Source organism: Acartia tonsa, chromosome 4 (genome assembly GCF_053477335.1).
Source record: "Acartia tonsa isolate MP-2025a chromosome 4, ASM5347733v1, whole genome shotgun sequence".
NCBI lineage: Eukaryota > Metazoa > Arthropoda > Copepoda > Calanoida > Acartiidae > Acartia > Acartia tonsa.
In genome coordinates, this window is record NC_137263.1 from 42042248 (window position 1) to 42057676 (window position 15429).

At 32.8% G+C, this 15429-nt stretch overlaps 1 protein-coding gene across 2 annotated transcripts in view; it reads right to left on the reverse strand.

Moving 5' to 3' along the window:
* Nucleotides 1-44: 44 nt before the first annotated feature.
* Sarm (sterile alpha and armadillo motif) overlaps nucleotides 45-15429 on the reverse strand; it is an 83146-nt gene continuing 67761 nt past the window's right edge. For both annotated transcript variants that reach the window (XM_080158290.1, XM_080158291.1), the window contains 3 exons: nucleotides 11337-11469; nucleotides 6403-6723; nucleotides 45-4020 (listed from right to left, as the gene is read on the reverse strand). In XM_080158290.1, coding sequence (XP_080014416.1) covers nucleotides 3805-4020; nucleotides 6403-6723; nucleotides 11337-11469 — 670 coding nt within the window. In that variant the 3' untranslated portion in view covers nucleotides 45-3804. The remainder of the gene's footprint in view (nucleotides 4021-6402; nucleotides 6724-11336; nucleotides 11470-15429) is intronic.

The window sequence follows — 15429 nt, forward strand, 5'->3', positions numbered from 1 at the left end:
AATTTTTGAACAAATGTCCACTAAAAAAGTATAAAACATTCTGATTGAATAGTTTATTTTCATTTGTATTGATTGAAAATACATTTACATATAACATATTATTTATATATAATATATAAAGATGATTTCATCACAATGTTAGATTATTTATCAAAACAAATCAATAAGTTTACAAAATACATGTCTATAATTAACAGAAACTTTGTAAAGCAATATTTTTTCAAAAATCATGATTCAAAGCAATTTTATTTGTTGCAGGTTTTTGTTTTGTTTCATATTTTTAAACTTTACTGCACCGGGATATTTCTAAATTTTTAGTAAAAGTGTAGTTTCATAAAGGATATTTTAACCTATTTTCAAAGTTATTCATACCTACTTAAATTATGGACATTTACTTGGGATTTATGTAATAATCTTTATATATCTAGATGACACTTTATAAATCAGTTTTGTAAGAAAGTTTATTACAAAACTCATAAAGATTCAAGGAAAAATTGTTTTTTTTTATAAAATATTCTTCATGAAACTAACACTTTATGCTTTAAATAAAAACATATATTAATTTTGATAGTTAATGTTATACGTTTTGATTTAACATTTGATATTATTAATTTAACCATTTTAAAATTATTAACAGAATATTATTTTAAAACTCAAAGGGTTAAGTTAGAGATAGTTTAACTATGGCTTTAGCAAAAATTATATTTAATAGAATTCATTAGATTTTCAATAAACTGAGATTTCATAAGCTTTTAAAATATTTGAACCAACTAATTTTTAAATAAAATTCAACTATTTCTTTATGTTAAACGTTAAGACATATCTAATTATCTTTTTAAAAGATTAAAAGTAATCTAACTACTTTATATGAACATTAAAACAACAAGATTTTTTCAGAAATATATTCATTTAGTAATTTCAACATTTTTGTTTATTTATCACAAATTAGTAAAATGTTTTTATATATTAAATATTGATATTACTAAATGAAAGTGGAATTAGGTATTCTGATTAGGTATTCCTATTTCAGTAAATAGATATACCTTTAATTCTAAAAATCTGTTAAAATTCGTCAAGTTGTGACTAGGAGAACTAAACTAATTAAAACATGTACAATTATGTTCATAAGAAGCGCAGCAGTAATCAACGAAAAAAATATTTTATCTACTAAAAAAATAAGTTTACAAATAAAAAAATATTTTTAAAAATATTGAATTAACTTTACCATTTCACGTCTTTAGACTTAGAGATACAAAAATCTCTCATAATATGTAACTTACAATTTCATAGACACTGACGGACATACCCTACCTCTAGAGTAGCTGCGCTACTAAATATAACTATATACTATGCATGGTATGCCTGTTTCATCGAGTAGTAAAAACCAAGAAGCTCGTTTATATAATAACAATAAGTATTAGTAACAAATATAATTAATAATAATAACACAAATATTCACATAACTTCACGTCTTCTACTATATCAACCTATTATCTCGGCCGGACACTTGATCTACATGACGGCGCAATGGAACTATAACAAGAAATCTAATGGATTATTCAAAGTTTGAATTCTTTGGTTTTTTCAAAGATAAAAAAATATTGAGATCGGTGAATTATTTTGTTGTTCTACATGAATTTTAGATTTGTGAAAGTTTTATTTGTGAAGAATAAAATATTTTCTTTTTTTTAGATTTAGTTTTTTTTGCAGTTTGCAGTTTACAAAAAAAAATTAAGAATCGGTGATTTTATCCAAAGGAAGAAAATAATTTTGTCGTTACGATTATTCTTTCTCAGATTCTATTTTCTTTTAAAGAAACCACATCAGCAATTTTACTAGTTTTTACTTAAAATTACTTTATTACATGAATAAAATCATAATCATCACTTTTACTAAGTTTGGATTGTCTTTTATTATTTTTCTTGATAAAATGCTTACAATCTTTCAGTACCAACCGGGTTCTTTTAATTAAATGACCTTTAAATAAACGAAAAATTTTCAGATTTTCTATTAAATTTACATTATTCTCCTTAATCCATACCTATAAGTATAAATTTTGTAACTTAAAACGAAATAAAATATCTACCTTATAACAAAAGCTATGTTAAAGTCCAAACTACAAATATTCCAAAAAAAATCCTTCAACCCTTCCTAGTGCATGTAAAATCTATCCTAGATATAAAAAGTATTGAACAAGCTAATTTAAACTTTAAAGGAATCTCATAGAGTTTGATTTATCAGAAAGAAATGTTGACTAACATTTAATTATTAATTCATATTCTAACAGTCAAAAGGAACTGTTAAAAATTAAATTTCTTTCTAAATAAATCAAAATGTAAAAGTTTCCTATTAAGAGACACTTTTATGTTGAATAAGTTTCATCACGAAATAATGAATTGACACATGAAATAATCTGTTTGTGTGTGTGTGTGTGTGTGTAATTGTGTGTAGATAAAATGTGAACTAATGCATGAATACTCATTTCTTCAAATTAAGCTGTGACAACCACGTACTCCTTGTTCTTTCCAATGATCTCATCCTTGTAAATATTATTCTTCAGCCAATGAAAGACTTGACTTTGCTGACACATTTCTTCACAAATCCCTTGTTGTTTTGATGAGTTGTCTGGTCGTCTCCGCCGTTGGCCTGCTCGCCATATACGTCCTCAAGATGGTCGCCAGAGTGATGGTGAAGCAGCGTACCTGCAGCCACAGGCTCGTACAGCATAAAGCTTGATCTTGCAGACTCAGTGCCTGCGTTCAGTATATTACTGGCGGATATTGCTGTCGCAGGATTACCCCCGACCGTTCTATACATACTACCGCCGTCTGTTGTCAGGTGCTGATCAGTCGGTGACGTTGGCGGCAGGATAGCCGACCGCGGTTTCGGTTCAGGATCACAGCTGCGCGACTTTTCAAACATCCGGCGCATCGCAGGAACCAGGGATCTGGTGATACTTTTTGTTCTTGTTAGCGGGAATTGGCGCGGAAGCGTCATGTTCACGTTGTTGAGTGCTGGATTGGACGCGGATAGCCGCGAAGTTTTCGGCACCAGTTTTTCCTCAAAATTCTGGATAGGAGTATCATAATAGTCTCTGCCGTCGGGCTCGTCAGTCGGAGACGGAGACTTCAGAGTGACCACACTTTCATCCCCGATGGTTGTCGTGTCGTCGTTGTCATCGCCGATGTCGGGCAACGATCTTGGCGACAAAAGTGACGTGACGTCTGATTCAGTTTGTCTTGACGAGGACGTGTCCGACACATCAATTTCTAGTCCAGGTCTCGGGATGGGAGCTTTGAAAGACTTTGATGAAGATTTTTTCTTTTGTCGGGGGAACTTTGTCATAAGTAGAGGACTTTGGCGGCCGAATAGCATTTGATTTTGTCGACTGCTGGTGCCTCCGCTCATGGCTCCGCCAAGCAAAGGACTCTGTCTGCCTTTGGCTGTTGATGACAACAAAGGAACAGATGGCCGGCGCACGCTTGCCGGTACAGCAGCTGTGGCCAGTGGGCTCACTGAACGAGCAGGAATGAAGCCTGGACGCTTTAGCCCGGGCGAGGATTGTGTCAGAAGAGATTTACTGTTGTTTGGCCCACCACCATACAGTGTCGACGGCATGTTGGCGTTGGAGGTTGACGAATATAAGGCTGATGGACGTGAAGTATAGGCCGGTGACGGAGTGCTGGTGCTTGAACCACCATCCACATGCGACCCAGACAGGTCTCCGGGCTTTAAGGTATTAACGTTGTTATTATTATTGGGGTTAGTATTCTTGTTACAACTCGATGAAACAGGCGCAGCTAGTCATTGTGAATGTAGAGATGCTTGGTTTATAGCGTCGTCGGAGCGAGTAGACGGAGTGTTGCTCTCCTCCGATATGGTTCTTTGGTATGTGTTCTGTCGGCCGTATGAGTATTGTGAGCTGGAGGCGGAGCCGGCTAGGAACCTCTCCATGATGGCACTGTTGGCCATGCTCCCGTCCCCGGAGATAAATCGGGCAATCTTCTCTACACAAGCGTCCTGAAAAATAAATATGAAAATTAGTGTCAAAAATAAACATTTTTACAAATCTTTGACTTACAATCTAAATTAAAGGACAAATTTAAATTCGTATTAAACCTTGATCTTGGGTAAAGGGATGAATTAAGATCAACTGACCCTACCTGTGAAAATATCCCACAATTAAATAAAGATATAACTGACCTAGTAACAAATCATAGAAGAGAAAAATGGAGAAAATCTGTTGAAGAAATAGACCGAAACTGCTCTGCCAAACTATTTAAACTCATTAAAAGGCTTAATGGGAAAAGTTGTGCAACAGGAAGCCAACCTATTAAGTTCAAGGGAAAATATATATCAAATCCCTCCAAAATAGCAGATAAATTCAACAAACAATTTACATCTGTTGTTGAACATAAAAGCTCTAGAACAAACAGAATCATCACCAAAAACATCAATAAAAACAAGCTAGAAGACCATCCCACATATACTGATGATCAAACTAAAGCTGCTATTAAAATGAGTAAAGCTTCCAAGGCACTTGGACCTGACAAAATTTCTAATCTCCATCTCAAACATCTCGGACCTAAAGGAATCACTTTTCTAACAGATCTTTTCAACCTTTCATCAAAAACTAGCCACATTCCAGCAATATGGAAATCTTCCATCATAGTCCCGCTACCAAAACCAGGCAAAGATCACAGTGATTCAAAATCCTACAGGCCAGTGTCCTTGCTCTGCCCAGCTATCAAGATATTAGAGAGACTTATCTTGCCTATCCTAACTGAACATCTTACTGTACCTGAATTTCAACATGGATTTAGATCTGACCATTCAACCGTGACAGCTTTATATGATTTTAACGAACAGGTAGCAACTGGTTTCAATAAAAATCTACCACCTGACAGAACTATATTAGTGCAGTTGGACCTCTCCAAAGCATTCGATATGGTTTCATTAGAAAAACTCCTGAAACAACTGAATGAAACATCATTACCTGGTTCAGTTAAAAGGTGGATTAAGTGCTACCTGACAGGCCGTCAGTCTAAAGTACACTTTAGGAATAAGCTGTCCTCGTCCAGGAATGTGAGAACTGGAGTTCCACAAGGAGCTGTTACTTCCCCTTTATTATTCAGCTTTTATCTGTCAAAAATCCCCAGACCACCAGATCACATCAAGATCATTCAATATGCAGATGACATATCAATTTATACATCAGGAACGGACATAGATAAAATGACTGCAGAGCTGAATAAGTACCTGGACACAATAGTCAAATATCTTGAAGAGAGAGAACTGTCACTTTCACCAGAAAAATCCACGGTGACTTTGTTTACATCAGACAGACGCCAAGGTAATATACATCCTCAAATAAAAATCAACAACACTCTAGTCCCACTTGAGAAGAACCCAAAACTTTTGGGTGTACACTTTGACAGCCATCTTACCTTCTCACATCACATCACTAAAATAACAGACAGTGTGAAACCCAGGATAAATATGATGAAGTTCCTGGCAGGCTCTGACTGGGGACAAGATAAAGAAACCTTGGTTATTACATATAAAGCCGTGGGCCGAAGCTTATTAGAATATGGCAATCCCATCTGGAGCCCTATAATTAAACCAAATAACTGGAAAAAATTGCAAACAGCACAAAACCAAGCCTTACGGATTGCTACAGGATGCTTAGGCATGTCAGGAATAGACCATTTACATCAAGAGACAAAAGTTCTACCTATTAAAGACCATGCCCTACTCTTGACAGAACAATATGTTCTAGCCATGCATCTCCCTGGACACCCTGGACAAAAACACCTAGACAGGCCCCCTCCAGAACGAAATATGAAACCTACAGCTATTGACCTTAAACCAAATATTAGACCATGCCTACCAATCATCGATACACCTACCAAAAAGAAAGGTCTAAAACGACTTCATACCAAAGCAGTCAAAAATGTTATTAACAAATATCAGCCAAACAGAGTTCTCGGTTCAAAACCCCCTGAAATCCACAAAGATGAACTTAAACTGAAAAGAAAGGCCAGAACAAAACTATCTCAACTCAGAAGTGGATTTTCCAGAATTTTAAATGAATACCTGAACAGAATAAGCCAAGGAGAAATACCAAATACCTGTCCTGATTGTAATACTGGCCCCCACAATGTTCAACACCTTTTCAATTGTCCTGCAAAACATACAAACCTTACCCCAATTGACCTTTGGAAAAAACCCGCAAAAGTCGCAAACTTCTTAAAATTGGATGGAACTTGACAACGCACTTTATCAGGAGAAAAAACAGAGGAGCTGTGGCTACACACACACACATCTTGGGTAAAGTGTCCTAAAGTTCGATTGTTTACACACATCTCTAAAAATTGTGCGGTAAAAATTTCCGTTCTTTACCTGATAGTCATGTATCCACTTGACTCCATTGTATGAGGTGACAGCTCTCATAGTCTCTGGCAGGTGGTCCGGCTCCGGCATCAGAAAGTTATCAAACACAGGGATAATATTGCACTGGGACTGCAGGGCGCAGTGGACCTCCTTGTGGATCCAGTCCTTCTGCTCGTGGTCCCCCACACACCGGTCCATGGCGTTGGCCGTGCACACAAGGATGAAGTTGCGCGCGGACCTGATGTTCTGGAGCAAGTTGTTGTCGAACTTGCCGGCCTCAAGGCCAACCACGTCAAGGAAGACAGAGTATTCACGAAGCTCTAGGTGCACCTAAAAAATATTGATTATTACAAAAAAATATGTAGAAACAGGGACTTTGTTAAGAGGTGTGGGGGTAAACCCTCTCCCCATTTATTCTAAATGGGCGGGTATAAGCAGCTGGCAAACCCTGCAAAAATTTCAAGGTTTTGTTTATAGAAGAAAAAAATGCATTCACGCCTTGAAAATACAGAGTGTTTTTTAATGGAAAAAAAGAATTGCTTAATGTAACCCACTTGCCATTGACAGAAATTAATAATCTATATCTTAATTTCTTTTAAGGCATAATTTGTTGAAAATCGCCAAGTATTTTTTTCTTATACAAATTGCCCCAACCCAAGCATTTTCGACCATTTAGGATATTTTTTATAATACGCAAATTTTGAGATAAAATTGAATGGGAGGGGAGAGGGGAGGGGATAAATGTAGAAGCCACTGGTTAGATTAATAAATGTTTTAAAAAGAAAACAAATTTGGGGTATAGTCCCTTTGGTGGCAACGCCTCTTAAGGGGCGTTTCGTATTATTTTCACAATATATTTTCTCCTATTCCTAGCCCCTGTGGGAGGCTCTATTCCTGCGGGGCAATTACCTAACCTGACTCAACCTATCCTAACCTAAAATAACCTATCAAAAGCTACTGTGAAAATACCACGAAACGCCCTTTTAGAGGCGTTGCCACGAAATTGACTATACCCCAAATTTGTAAGTGACCACTCCAGGTCAACAAATCTGTTATCTGAATAGTTTATTCTTATCATATTTAATCGTTCTTGTTATTTAATTAAGTTGTGCGTAATAAATAAATCTTTGTTTAAAGACAAAGAAAAAGTACTGACCATTAATAAGTAATAAATGAACAAGGATGATGTCCCAGCTAGATAGGAGAGCTAGGACAAGCTTATCACTTTTAGGATGATGGAGAAAGAGGAAACTGTGATTAAATTGACGAAGAAAATGAAAATTCATACTTTTTGAAATTATTGTCAATAAATCACTGAATAAGACATTATATTTGAAATGATCATGCAATTCAAAAGAATTTATCATGATAAACTAAACGATAAGTCCTTTTGCGTAAGGCAAGAACGGACAAATGTTAGAATCATAGAGTAGCTGCTGTAATAAAAGCATGAATTCAATTTCAAACCAAAAAGTTTTCTTTAATTATTACTAAATTAAAACAAATCATGAAAATAAATGGTGTTATTTTTCATAGTGAAGTGAAACTTTCTTTAGATCTTTATTGTTCGTATGTTGTTATTGAAAGCGAAGCTTTTCTATAATTATGGTCGGTTCGTCCGTCCGTCTGTAACGGATAGCTTTTTTAGTTAATTAGGCATGTTAGAATTGTCCTATCGATTTAAAATTTTGCATGGTGATTCCTTTAATAGTTAGGTACGATTTAGAAAGCGTAGCAACTCTATAATCTTCACCAAAATGTCCGTACGTCCATTTTAAACATGTTGATTTTTTTTACTTTTTTAACAACAAATTTTTATGTGATCTAATCATTCGATTGATCTGATTTTTGGTATATTGATTCCTGGGACAACAAAGTATAAGGTAATAAGCGAAGCAACTCTGTAATCAAGTCCTAAAAATGTAAGTATGTCCATAAACATTATCCTGAATCAAGCAGTTTTTCAACAAATTTACTTACAATTTTGCTTTGACTCTTAAACATTTATATTATGATTATTCAGTTCTGACACTATACAAGTGTTAATGTCCGTTTGTCCTACCATTTCAGTGCTTCGCTTATATGGATGTTGTCATCCTTGTTTCTATATGTTTGCAATGCAATTAAGCTGGATAGTGTATTACTTCATAGTAACTTCATACTGTTATTAAAAAATAAATGTTTAAGCTAGATTTTTTAATTATTTAAAAAATTTTAATATCTTACTTTAGTCTGAACTAAAAATGAAATTATCTTTATATAAAATCTAGTTTATTCATTTTCATGATATTTTCAATTATCTTTAGATAAAATGCAATGTTTCTTTGAATATCAAACATTTTTAAATGCAATGCTTCTATATAATTATGCAAGACTAAAGTCGTCCAAAAACGTACGCAATTCTCTCAAAAGTACAACCTAAAAATATACCTTGGTACTTAAGGTAGGAGGGGGAAAAGTCGACCTCATCCCATTTTAAATTTGAGTCTCAAAAGAGTAAAACAAAATATTTTTTGGGGGGGAGGGGGGGGGGGAAGACACCCTTCCCAAAAATAGTTAAAACCTTCCCAGGACCTATAAGAAGCTTCACTGTAAAGGAGAACAATATCGGTTCAGCGGTTAGCGAGATCCTTCGGGACAGACAAAAAAACGCTTACTACTTTATATAATAGGATAGGATAATTGTAAAACTCGAGATGAACCACGTGTACATAATCGGACGGACTCTGAATTAGCCCCACACCAAATAAAATACAAAAAAACTTAAATCTATTATTAACAAAACTTTCAAAAGTAGTATTTAATGTCAATATCTGATGAAGTTTGATTACTTTAATTATATTTTAAAATTGTTCCCTTTTAGAATGTCAAATACAGTACTCCATATTCCCCCTAAGCCTGTTATTATCAGCGAGTTGTTGACGCGCTACCAATGAACACAAAAATCCTAGTTAAAGAATTGTTTCAACATGCAATATTTTTTCTTCTTAAAAGATATTAATCTTGGCCTTTTTTCTAGATATTTTAAGGCATTAGCTTACTTACTTTTTTTTTCAACTATAATAAAAGAAATAGGACCAAAATTTCAATATAAATTCTCATGTATAAAAAACCTTTACCTGTTAGTTCCTGGCAGCTGCAAAGTGGAAAAAAAGATCTTAAAAAGTATTATTAAATACAAAAGCTGTATGACTTTTTCGCATTAAAAACAAATATTTTTTTCTTCTACCTAATGTTTTTAAAATTGAAACCAATTACGGTTCGATAGCTACAAAGTATAATAATAGTTATTTCTCGCATCGTATTATAAACGGCTTTCTGCGGATATAGAATGTATAATCTTATGATTGTACATTTTATATTCGTAGAAAGCTGGATATAATACGATGCTAGACATAGTTTTTTCGTATGGATGAGAACCGGTTCCTATCCACCGGATTCGAATGAATACGAGAAATAGTATTCTAAACGTAGTGTATGTTTTATGTATGCTTTCTTGTTCCATAATATTATATCCTGATTTAAGCTGACAACGAAGATATACTTAAAGGCTAAATCTAAAATTGCAACTGGATGATATTGATAATTCCTCCTTAAAAACTGTCTATTTATGATAAGGGCCAAGCCACAAATTATTAATACCTAGAAAAACTTTAAAAACCTAGCATAAAAACAAACAAAAAAAATTTATTTGTGAAAGAATAAATTTTTAACGTCTTTTGAAATTCTGGCATTTGACCTTAACTTAGAAACTAAACAGGCTATAGTGCCTATATAAAATTACGTCAATGACCAATGATAGGCCAGTATACATTTTAATTGACCAATGGTATAATATATCATTGCCAATTTGTAATACAAGCTGCTTCAAACAAGCCATATCTTAAATTAAAACTAACCTAACCCCTCAAAAAAACTTGGAGTTTTAGATCTGTGTCTTGTGCTAGTGTGATTGAAACTTGGCAAGAGACAAACAAAATCCAAAACAAGATTTTTTAAAATCAATAAATCAGATAAATCAAGACTATTTAGATAACAAGAATGTATTACATGCAAAGCTTTCAAATGCATAAAATAAAACATATGCAAAGTTAGAATCTTAACTATTGGACAAAAGTAGTGCAATCAAATTTTGAAATCTTTAATGCTCATAAAAGATCATAAGTTGTATACTTCGGGCTTGATAATCTTGATAACTTTACATTTTTATTATGTATATATTTTTATGTGAGTAAACCATCGATTCCGCATATTGTAAAGCTATAAAGTTTTACAGAATTATCCGGTTAGTGTTATTTGTTTGGCGGAAGTTTTGGCACACCATTTACTTGGCTAAAACACCCTTTTCAAGTTTTATCTGAAGAATGAAATGTAGTTTTGGCTTCTGAGTTGGCAATAGTCTTCAACATAAACGTTAAAATTGACAATTAATTTGAAAATATATTGAAAGGCAAGTGGTTTTTTTTTAATTTATGCATCTAAAAATGTTTTCTGAAGATTTGAGATATTCCCAAATTGGCTTGGTGTATATTTTATCTGATGATTAAGACGGCCAAATCAATTCCTTGCAAATTTTATTAGATAATTATTTTAGAGAAAATAATGATTTTTAATGCTTTTTAAAATTTGATGCTTGTTTAAAAATCATTTAAATTTATCTCTCATTTACTAAAAAATTTTAATCATCATTAAAAAGCAATTAATTTCATAATCTTAAATAAAAATATATCGAAATTACCTTTTACTGTCTACAAAATTTAGTCTTGTTTTGAATTACTACTATATAAGAAAAATTACATTCATCCTTTATTTATATATCGCTTAATAAAGCTCGACGACATATTTTTTAAAAATTTTTTTGTTCAATTACTTTTTTGCTTATTTTTTTTCATTGCTTGCATTACGTTACATATCTTTGAAGATTTGTAATCCTTGGTAATTACCTTAAGGAGACTGGCCAACTGAGCCCCGTTTGACCGTCTGTAGCTGATGAACACGTCCAGGTTCTTGTCGAGACTCTCCTCGGAGTAGCTGATGTCTCCCCGCTCCACCTTCACGCCCTGCTGGATCTTTATCCTAAAATAATATGCATACATATTATCAAGGAGGAAGAGTGCTTGGACTGTAAATTTCACTGGTTTTAAAACGACGTTCTAAGACTCAAAACACAATTTTGCCACCAATTTTTACTTTAATGGAAAAAGTAATAATTTAGACCAAATTTATTAATTCGATTGTATACAAATTATGCTCTTATTGCTATGAACAAAGAAAATTATTCAGTAATACAAATTAAGTATACTTTTAGCTTCTGATGATTTGAAGCATAAAACTTATTATGAACCTATCTTAGCTACGCTACTCAATGCTGTTGACATCCTTGTTACAAAAACTCTTCTTTTAGTAAGTCAATAAGTGAAATTTTTGACTCAGTGACATAGTTTTTACGTAGTTAATATGTCAACACTTCTTCTATAATTAAATATCTAATTTATATTAACATGTTCAATTTACTTTTATATACCGGCCACTCAATATTTTGGAGATACAAATTTAAAAAGTTTACTTTGTAACTTACTTAAATATGTGGCTTTTGCAAATAATTTTTTAAAAACCATTGTCCGTTTTGCATAAAACCCACCAACAAATGTCAAAAATCATTTTCAGTATGGTTTAGAACCTATTTTTATCCAGCTGAAATTAATCGAATTTGGAGCCATACTTGACAAAGAATTCTTTAAAACATATTTTATAAATTAGTCATTTTCCTATAATATGGGTCGGTCCGTTCGTACGTGAGTCGAACAGTTAGCTCTTTTCGTTAATTTAAACAGGTAAGAATTGTCCTATTGATTTCAAACTTTGCATTCCTATAATAATTAGGTACGATGTAGGAAGCTCATCAACTCTATAATAGTTACCAGAAATTCCGTACGTCTACTTAAAACATGCTGATTTTTACTTTTTTGCAACAAATTTACTTGCAATTTTATTTAGACATATGCATTGATATTCTGCTTATTCAGTTCTGACACTGTACAAGTGTTAATGTTAGTTTGTCCTACCGTTTCAGAGCTTCGCTTGTATGGATGTTGTCATCCCTGTTTCCAAACTAAATTCTGTATTTTGACATTGTATGATTATATATGTAGAACATAATATGAAAGTTGTTGTATAATAATCACTGCATCTTATCGACAAGGTTCGATACAAAATCACAAGTTTTTGCATATGGAATATTTTCATCAAAAACGAGGAAATTCACGCTCATACACACACACACAAATATACACAAACTAACACCCACACCCACACACACACACACACAGAGATATTAGATAGAGGCACACAAAAACACACAAGCACATGCACACATTTTACTAAGTACTTTGCGAACAAACTGAAAAAAACAAAGAAAGTTTTATTCTAATGGATAAAGAATATAAGCGGATATGATGAGAGGGGAAATGTTGTCGTCAGTTTAGGATGCTAGCACGGACATAATTTATTGGTCAGTTCGTTTAGTTAGTAGAGGAGAGACGATGGATAAAAGCTACAATTTTCATCTTATTAGAGTACACGACAATCTGGTGTAAGATCCAAGTAACAATAAATCCATTTTTATGTTTAATTTTAATTTCCTCCTGTGATTTGATTTTCCTCCTGTGATATTTGTTTATCCCACTAACTGATTTGTTTCAATCTTAAGACGTGCTGTCGAGCTTAGTCACAGAGAAGATATGCTACACTGCTAACTGCATTTTCTGACGACATAGAAGGCTTATAAACAGTAAACACAGACAGATATTTTAACAATTTTATTTACGTTCTTTGATGAGTTTTTAGAAGCAAATATTCAACAAATATTTCAGGGTCCTAAGGGACACAAGCTTAATTGGTGTAAAAAATGGTTAATAAAATTACCGCTCTGTAGATTTGGTGGAAAAGATTAAACAATGCTAGTTTGTACAACCCAATCCAGATTTAGTGAGAAAGTTTTAAGTCAACGAATGAGAGAAAGTACTCTTAAAACTTTTGGGGGAGAATATTTTAATTTACAGTCGAATGTCCCGTTCAACCCTGTAGATTATCAAATAAATAAAAGGTCATATTGAAAGTACATTAGTTTCTAACTTAATTCTTTTAATGTAGATCATAAGAACAAAATTCCGTGCAAAGAAAGTAAAGAAGTCTTCTAAATTCAATGCATTACAACAATCTACCTGTAGATTAGCTTTACTGTTCAAAACACTAAAATGTATCTTATATTGTTTTAAACTTTTAAGAACAAGGATGACAACATTTATAATAAAGAAGCTCAACAAAAATTAAAACAAACAAAAGTTATCAATTATAGAAACTTATCAATCAATATTTTATAATTAACTTAATTTCTTTTCTAGTAATGATCATAGATTTAAAGAATATACATAATTGTTACAGGAATCAGCATGTACGTATGAAATAGATTCTGACGATTCTAACGTGTACAAATTTAAGTTAAAGACGTACAGACGCAAACATCCCAGTTGTAGAAAAGCCTTGATTTGTAATAAAAGGATAAGATGCATATGCAAAATGAAAATTTAGTTGTAAAATGAAACATATTCATGAAAATATTCTAACCGTGGGCGACAACTAAAATAAAAGCAGTTCCTAAAAAGTTTTCATGTATTAGTATCACATCACGCTTATTATTTAGTTTTCACAATGACATATAGCTACCATCTATATTTAAAAAAAGATAAATTGTTAGGTTAACTGATATGTTATAAATAAATGATCCATGGTATTAAATTATTACTGTTTTTTTGTTCCTTTTAAGTTGTATTACAGTATACCGTTATTTTTTGATAAAAAAACTTTTACGTTATACTGGTGTAAACTGCGTTACTTATCGACACAATTGCCCAATTAAGATGTTGTATGACTGATATAAAATTACCATAGGATTTGTTGTAAGTTTGCATATATTCAATATATTTTCAGAAAAAAATTCAGGGAAAAAAAGCCTTTAGTAAATAATAAAATTTGAAATCTTGAAATCAAAACCTATAAAAAGCTCCCTAAAATGGTGATCTTAATCTACTCTGTATCAAGAAAAAGAAAATAGTACAATAATAAAAAGAAGGCAGAACAGGTTTTCTTCAGATGCTATACCAATTTTCCATTGATTTTTATAAATAACCTAGGACAGGGAGGGGGCATTGAACTGAAAATAATACTAGTTACCACAGGTTTTAAAATACGATCTCGTATTCTTTGGTTTTTATTGAATCTTGTTTGTCCAAACTTTTCAACCAATAATTCTAATATATAGAAAGCGAAGTTTTGTTTTTCTTAATTGGGGGGGTGTACATTTTCTTACTCCTTAAGATCTCTGCCAAATAGCTAAAAAAATTTTTTGTGTTAGGAATGAACGAGAAAGACTAAACTACATAACTTTTGTGTCACTTTGAGGAAGACGATTCCCTTTTCTCCCATATCTTTTGAAAAGATTTTCTTCCCCCCTTCTTTTTTTCTATTCCCTATGGCTATGACGTCATATAGGAATCGTCTTCCTCAAAAGTGACACAAAAGTTATGTAGTTTAGTCTTTCTCGGAATGAACACATAGTTATAGGCTTTCGCAGTTGAATTCTAATTGTGACATTTAAGAAAACATCAATAGCTCAATATTTAAATTATCAAATTAAACTTTATCTGTCAATTAAGTATTACTTTCAATCTGGATAGGTTTTTGTTTTCATATCCTTTAAATTGCTGCCTATCTCAAATAAAACCCATGAAAATTAGATTTAGTCAGGGAAATGTTTTTGGAGATTTTATTTTTGCTAAATAAATAAAAATTTCTCCGTTAGAAAACACAATTATCAATGAAACACAGGGAGAGCGTATTTTAAGTCGCAGACCGTCAAAACGACACAGTCAGTTTTTATAGGAAAACTTTCGCAACATTTTCTTAATTTTGATTCCTGTTTTAGAGAGAGGAAAGATTAAAGTCATCGTCTAGTATTAAAGATGACAGTAAGCTTTA